The 8003-nt window shown below is 47.6% G+C and overlaps 1 protein-coding gene across 1 annotated transcript; it reads left to right on the top strand.

Moving 5' to 3' along the window:
* Positions 1 to 3786: 3786 nt before the first annotated feature.
* Positions 3787 to 7256, top strand: LOC114113230 (TAF5-like RNA polymerase II p300/CBP-associated factor-associated factor 65 kDa subunit 5L). Its single transcript, XM_042256086.2, is given in 2 exon segments — positions 3787 to 4838; positions 4841 to 7256. Coding segments are annotated over 2 exon segments (1758 nt in total). The 5' UTR covers positions 3787 to 4393; the 3' UTR covers positions 6154 to 7256.
* Positions 7257 to 8003: the final 747 nt, after the last annotated feature.

Below are 8003 nucleotides of genomic sequence, written 5' to 3'. Positions count from 1 at the left end.
TCCAGATGAGAAAAGTGCCCAACAACATGCAATTCAGGTTCTAAACTTTTTGGCAGAAAGGGGTTATAAAGTCTCCCGTGCTAAGGCACAGATGGTCGAGACAAAGGTCACTTACCTGGGAGTTCAGATTACGCACGGGCCCAGGAGGCTGTGCTCTGATCGTGTACAAGGAATCCTCCAGTTGCCCTCCCCCATGACTTGAAAACAATTGCAAGCTTTCCTGGGACTAACCGGATATTGTAGAATCTGGATACCCAACTTTGGTCAAATTGCCCAGCCCTTAGATGAAAGCTTAAAGGGACGAGATGATTCAATCCCACTGATGTGGGGAACTCCTCAAAAGAAGGCAGAGGCTACACTAAAACAGGCCTTAACTCAGGCACCTGCCTTGAGGTTGCCAGACCCAGAAAAAGCATTCCAACTTTGTGTCCATGAAAGAGAGGGAATAGCTTTGGGAGTGTTAACTCAAAGGTTGGGATCTGAGCCCCAGCCTGTAGCTTACTTATCCAAAAAGCTCAATCCAACTACCCGAGGCTGGCCTCCCTGCCTTTGAAATCTAAAAGCTATTGCAATCATGATAGAAGATGCTTTAAAACTCTCCTTTGGAGGCAAACTAACTATTTTCACCAGCCACCAAGTAAAACAACTCCTAAATGGGAGAGGCCATTTATGGATGTCTGATCAAAGAATCCTCAGATATCAAGTAATGCTAATGGAAAATCCAGGCCTCACTATATCCCCTTGTGAGGTTCTTAACCCAGCCACCCTCCTGCCTATCCCCGAGGGCTCTCTCCCTTTTCACTCTTGTCTAGAAACCTTGGACCACTGGACAAAACCCCTAGAGGGATTGTCAGAAGATCCTCAGACCAATCCTGGGGAAATCTGGTACACTGATGGAAGCAGCTTTGTCTTGGATGGAAAAAGAAGAGCTGGGTAAGCAGTAGTCTCCAATTTTGAGACCATAGAGGCTAAGCCTCTGTCACCAACAGTCAAGGTACCAGGACATGACTCCTGGATTCACTACTCACGAGTCAAGCCGTGGAAGAAAACAGAAGAGGACACTCAATACACCTGTGAGCCCCTGGGAGATCTCAGATACCTATTCAGGACTACCAATGAGTGCCATTCTAATGAATACCCCCAAAATCTGGTTTCTGGGGATAAGATTTCTCAGGATAGCTCTACACAGCCAACATAGCTTGACAGAGATTGTACTCCAAAATAGACAGGAGATAGATCTTCTGATCCCTGAACAAGGAGGGACTTGAGCCATCCTGGTGATGTGAATTTAAAATTGACTAATGCCCCTACTAGTCCTTGTTATGCTACCTTGATGTTGCTTATGATTATTCCATGTACTGTCAATTGTCTAACCTTTTTTGTCTCTGCCCAGGTCAACAAGCTACAACATGCAGTGCCAATTCAACAAAGATATAAAACTAGAGCTGACCACGAAAAATATCACATCCTTAGATGGACACCGCAATAAAGACTCTGAGGCTTGAGACTAGCAAGAGGGGGAGGCCCAATATCCCTCGCCACCCCAGTTCAGCAGGAAGTATCCAGAAAGACCTCAACACCCCTATTCCCAAAGAATTGGGCCTCCCATCTCTTGAGGGGGGAATGTTAGGTAGGTAGAAAAGGGAAAAGGAGTCCAAAACGGCGGTGGCTAAAAGACAAGAAAGGGAAAACCAGCGAAAATCTAATAAAAGAAGGTCCGAGGACCAGAGTGAAGACTTCAGGTAGAACAAACAGCACTCGAGCTGTAACACTGATTTGCCTAAGAGCTTTAATACAGTTTGTCCAAGACCTGAGAGCTGTGACGCGCTGAGGGCTTTAATGTCCATCACTCCAAATCTTTGTTGTGATGAGACAAAGAACCGAGAAAGATACACTTGCGTGACACACCTAACAGAAGCAGAAGATATTAAGAAGAGGTGGCAAGAATACACAGAAGAACTGTACAAAAATGATCTTTAAGACCCAGATAGTCATGATGATGTGACCACTAATCTAGAACCAGATATCTTGGAATGTGAAGTCAAGTGGGCCTTAGAAAGCATCACTACGAGCAAAGCTAGTGGAGGTGACGGAATTCCAATTGAGCTGTTTCAAATCCTGAAAGATGATGCTGTGAAAGTGCTGCATTCAATATGCTGGCAAATTTGGAAAACTCAGCAGTGGCCACAGGACTGGAAAAGGTCAGTTTTCATTCCAATTCCAAAGAAAGGAAATGCCAAAGAATGCTCAAACTACCGCACAATTGCATTCATCTCACATGCTAGTAAAGTAATGCTTATAATTCTCCAAGCCAGGCTTCAGCAATACATGAACCGTGAACTCCCTGATGTTCAAGCTGGTTTTAGAAAAGGCAGAGGAACCAGAGATCAAATTGCCAACATCCGCTGGATCATGGAAAAGCAAGAGAGTTCCAGAAAAACTATTTCTGCTTTATTGACTATGCCAAAGCCTTTGACTATGTGGATCACAATAAAATGTTGAAAATTCTGAAAGAGATGGGAATACAGACCACCTGACCTGCCTCTTGAGAAATCTGTATGCAGGTCAGGAAGTAACAGTTAGAACTGGACATGGAACAACAGACTGGTTCCAAATAGGAAAAGGAGTACGTCAAGGCTGTATATTGTCACCCTGCTTATTTAACTTATATGCAGAGTACATCATGAGAAACGCTGGACTGGAAGAAACACAAGCTGGAATCAAGATTGCTGGGAGAAATATCAATAACCTCAGATATGCAGATGACACCACTCTTATGGCAGAAAGTGAAGAGGAGCTAAAAGCCTCTTGATGAAAGTAAAAGAGGAGACCAAAAAAGTTGGCCTAAAGCTCAACATTCAGAAAATGAAGATCATGGCATCCGGTCCCATCACTCCATGGGAAATAGATGGGGAAACAGTGGAAACAGTGTCAGACTTTATTTTTTTGGGCTCCAGAATCACTGCAGATGGTGACTGCAGCCATGAAATTCAAAGACCCTTACTCCTTGGAAGAAAAGTTATGACCAACCTAGACAGCATATTCAAAAGCAGAGACATTACTTTGCCAACTAAGGTCCATCTAGTCAAGGCTATGGTTTTTCCAGTAGTCATGTATGGATGTGAGAGTTGGACTGTGAAAAGGCTGAGCGCCAAAGAATTGATGCTTTTGAACAGTGGTGTTGGAGAAGACTCTTGAGAGTCCCTTGGACTGCAAGGAGATCCAACCAGTCCATTCTGAAGATCAGGCCTGGGATTTCTTTGGAAGGAATGATGCTGAAGCTGAAACTCCAGTACTTTGGCCACCTCATGAGAAGAGTTGACTCATTGGAAAAAACTCTGCTGCTGGGAAGGATTGAGGGCAGGAGGAGAAGGGGACGACAGGGGATGAGATGGCTGGATGGCATCACTGACTCGATGGACGTGAGTCTGAGTGAACTCCGGGAGATGGTGATGAACAGGGAGGCCTGGCATGCTGCAATTCATGGGGTCGCAAGGAGTAGGACACGACTGAGCAACTGAACTGACTACTCCTTTAATTTTCATTTTTATAACCTACTATTACTTTGCAAAAAAAAAAAAGGCGAGAGAGAGAAAGAGACCCTATTTTTTAAAGCAAAAGTGAAAGTGAAGTCGCTCAGTCATGACCGACTCTTTGCGACCCCATGGACTGTAGCCTACCAGGCTTCTCTGTTCATGGGATTTTCCAGGCAAGAATACTGGAAAGGGTTGCCATTTCCTTCTCCAAACTTCATATATATATATATAAAATATTCATTTTTGTGACTTTTTTCTTTAATATTGTATTTTTAAAAATCCAACCTCTATACCATCTGAGCCACCAGGGAAACCCCTAGTTCCCTGACCAGGGATTAAACCTGGGCACCCTGCATTGGGAGCGCATAGTCTTAACCACTGGACCACTAGGGAAGTCCAATGAGTTTCTGTCCTTCTTGACCATAAATTTAGCAGTCAAGGAAGATAGTCCTTTTGAAGGGGAACTTTCAAACTAGCTTGAATTGCCACCTCAAATTAGTTTGAATATTATCCCTGCATTTCCTCCCTTATAAGAATTCATGAGAGGATTTCACTGGTGGTCCCTGGTGGTCCATTGAGAGTCCACATGCCAGTGCAGGGAATGTGGGTTCAGTCCCTAGTCCAAGAAGTGCCAACGTGTCGTGGGGCACCTAAGCCCAAGAGCCACAGCCACTGAAGCCCACGTGCCCTAGAGCTGATGCTCCAGGACGAGAGAGGCCACTGCCATGAGGACCTGTGCGGTCCAGAGAGTGAGCAGCCCGCTCGTCGCAACTAGAGAAAGTTTGCACGAGACCGCAGGGAACCAGCACAGCCAGAAATAAGATTAACAGAATTCCTGAGAAACTTTCTAATAGGTCATGAAATGGGTCCACACGGAGCAGATCCAGATGGCCGTGTCCTGCTACCTCAAACGCCGGCAGTACGGGGATGCGGTCGGCCCGCTGAAGCAAGGCCTGCGGCTGTCGCAGAGCACCGAGGAGATGGCTGCCAGCCTCACAGTCCAATCCGAATCTGGTTGTACCAACATAGTGTCCGCAGCCCCTTGCCAGGCAGAGCCCCAGCAATATGAAGTACAGTTCGGACGGCTGCGGAATTTTCTCACTGATTCTGACTCCCAGCACAGCCATGAAGTGATGCCTCTGCTCTACCCTCTCTTTGTCTACCTCCACCTCAACCTGATCCAGAATAGTCCGAAGAGCACAGTGGAAAGCTTTTACAGCCGCTTCCATGGAATGTTTCTGCAGAACGCCAGCCGGAAGGATGTCATCGAGCACCTCCAGACCACTCAGACCATCCAGGACATCCTAACTTCCGGCTGCGAGCCTTCCTGGACAACAAGTACGTGGTTCCTCTGCAGGAAGACAGCTACAACTACCTTCTCCGCTACCTCCAGAGTGACAACAATGCCGCGCTGTGCAGGATCCTCACCTGGCACATCCATCTGGATGTGCAGCCCTCCAAGAGGACGGACTACCAGCTCTATGCCAGTGGTGGCTCCTCCCGCGGCGAGGGTGGTGGCCTGGAGCCCGCCGACATGCCAGCGCCCATCCTGCAGAATGAGGCTGCGCTGGAGCTCCTGCAGGAGAGCATCAAGCGTGTCAAGGACGGTCCCCCTTCCCTCACCACCATCTACTTCTACGCCTTCTACAACACAGAGCAGCTGCTGAACACTGTAGAGGTCTCCCCGGATAGCAAGCTGCTCGCAGCAGGCTTTGACAACTCCTGTATAAAACTGTGGAGTTTGCGTTCTAAGAAGTTAAAGTCCGAACCCCATCACGTAAATGTGTCCCGCATCCACTTGGCTTGTGATTTCCTAGAGGAGGAGGATGACGAGGACGACAACGCAGGCACGGAGATGAAGGTCCTGCGGGGACACTGCAGGCCAGTGTACAGCACCAGGTTCCTCGCGGACAGCTCGGGGCTACTCTCCTGCTCTGAGGACATGTCCATCAGGTACTGGGACCTGGGCAGCTTCACCAACACCGTGCTGTACCAGGGCCACGCCTACCCCGTGTGGGACCTGGACATCAGCCCGCAGAGCCTGTACTTCGCCAGCGGGTCCCACGACCGCACGGCCTGGCTGTGGTCATTTGATCGGACATACCCACTGCGAATCTACGCCGGGCACCTGGCAGAGGTGGACTGCGTCAAGTTCCACCCCAATTCAAACTACTTAGCCATGGGCTCAACCGACAAGACAGTGCGGCTGTGGAGCACTCAGCAGGGGAACTCAGTGAGACTCTTCACGAGCCACCGCGGCCCTGTGCTCTCCCTGGCTTTTCCCCCCAACGGCAAGTACCTGGCATCAGCGGGTGAGGACCAGAGGCTGAAGTTGTGGGACTTGGCACCCGGGACCCTCTACAAAGAGCTGAGGGGCCACACGGACAGCATCACCAGCTTCACCTTCAGCCCAGACAGCAGTCTGTTCGCATCCATGGACAACTCGGTGCTTGTCTGGGACATCCGAAGCGTGCACTGTAGCACACCCACCGACGGCTCCTCAAGCAAGCCCGTGGGCGTCTACACCAGCGAGATGAGTAATGTGCTGAGTGTGCAGTTCATGGCCTGCAACCTCCTGCTGGTGACTGGAATCACACAGGAAAATGAGGAACATTGATTTGGATCTTTGATATAACAGACTGGGGCGTGCGAAGGGCTCCATATGGCAAGTCTTAGGACAGACGGAATCACTGACTGACTGTGAAAGATTCCCCATGCTCCCCCTTGCCCTGCAGATGTCCTGAAACCACCACTCTCCACTTAGCCCTGAAGTGTGGAAGGATAGGGGCAGGAAGGGTGGTGATGGGGAGCAAACATGAAATAGGAATCACAGAGATCCCACTGTGTCCTCGTGTGGCCTCTCCCTATCTCTGGTGTCAAGGTGACCTTGCCTCGCTGGGGCTGCACTTGACCTGAGGATGTTTGCCAGGCACCCTCCCCGGGAGCAGTGCCACAGGGTCACTGGGTGGGAGGGACTCTATACAGGTAGGAAAGTGGGAGTGAGAATTAGGAAAGGGGGCAGGATCATTCTGCAAACGTCTTTCCTTTTCTGTGATTACAGAGAACCAGGATTTTTTTATTATTGTTATTATAATTATTATTGAGAAGAGGAAACCTAGCACTGGCAGAGGGGGCCTTATCTGCTCTCATCTTTCAGGTTTTACTCCTGGCACTGGCTGTGATACTTGGAATTTTGAGGTTCAGGAAATTCAGAGAACTTGGTCGCACAGTGTATTGGGAGATAGGGAAAATTCCTGGGTGACAGTTGGATCACTCCAGCTGTCATGCTTCTAGAAGTGGGTGGGCAGATTTGACTGAGAAAGTCTTGGGCTCTTACAGCAATGGTGGGAAAGAAAGAGTCTTTTTGTGGCTGCACTTCTGTTAACAATTTTCTTCCCTGAAAGGACGGATTGTGGTAAAGAAATGAAAATAATTACAAGTGAAAAGTCAAAAGAAAGAATTAAAAAACGTTGAATTTCCCAATGATTCCGAGGTGTGGCTTTTCCAGCATCTTTTCCTCCTGAGATCATCCCTCCCACCTGCTTTGCAATAGCAGTTTAATGAACAGTCTGTGAAACAAATCTTAAGTATGAACACACACATCGAAAGCTATGCTCTGAGGATGAAGCGACTTCTAATTTGTGGGAAAAGGATTAAATATTTCTGTTTTCTGAAAAGTGTTATTTTGTATTTTGTTTTCTATTAAAATGTGTTTAGTTTCAAAAAAAATCCAACCTCTACTCTAGATTTTTAATCTTTACTTTTTGGTGTTTGTTATCAATTTTGTACCTTTAAGAACCCAATCTTCAGTACCCATTTTTACTTGGGAGGGACATTACTGGCTTGACTGCTCTCTCCCCCTTTGGACTCTCCTTTTTCTCCACCAGGTCACCTCTATCTCCTCCCTCCCCCTTCTCTTCTCTACCCAACTCTGTGAATCTCTTTGTGTGTTCCTAACAGTGGAGAACACTTAGGGAACTGATTACTGGCTGGATCTGTCTTTCTCCTATTGATTCCCCCCTTTATCCTCCTGGCCACCTCTGTCTCCTTCCTCACTCTTCTCATCTCTGTGTAACTCCATGAACATCTCTGAATGGTTCAGACTGTGGAATACACATAAGGAAGTGATTACTGGCTAGCTTGCTCTCTACTCTTTTGATCCCACCTCATCTCATCCTGGTCACCTCCATCTCCCTCCTCCCTTTTCTCTTCTCCATGTAACTCTTGAACCTCTCTGGGTGTCCCTCACTGTGGAGAAACTTTTCATCTTTAACCTAGATGTTTTATCAATGGCGCTGTATAGATGGAGAAGTCTTGAGGCTACTGTATAAATAAGACTGAAACTGAGAAGAAGAAGGCTTAAGCCCAAATCCTGAGAAAACCAGAGAACTCCTGACTCCAGGGAACATTAATCGACAGGAGGTCATCAAACGCCTCAATAGCTACACTGAAACTAAGCACCACCCA

Source organism: Ovis aries, chromosome 1, assembly GCF_016772045.2.
Source record: "Ovis aries strain OAR_USU_Benz2616 breed Rambouillet chromosome 1, ARS-UI_Ramb_v3.0, whole genome shotgun sequence".
Taxonomy (NCBI): Eukaryota; Metazoa; Chordata; class Mammalia; order Artiodactyla; family Bovidae; genus Ovis; species Ovis aries.
The sequence above is the reverse complement of the archived record's forward strand: the minus strand, read 5'-3'. Positions and strand labels throughout refer to the sequence as shown.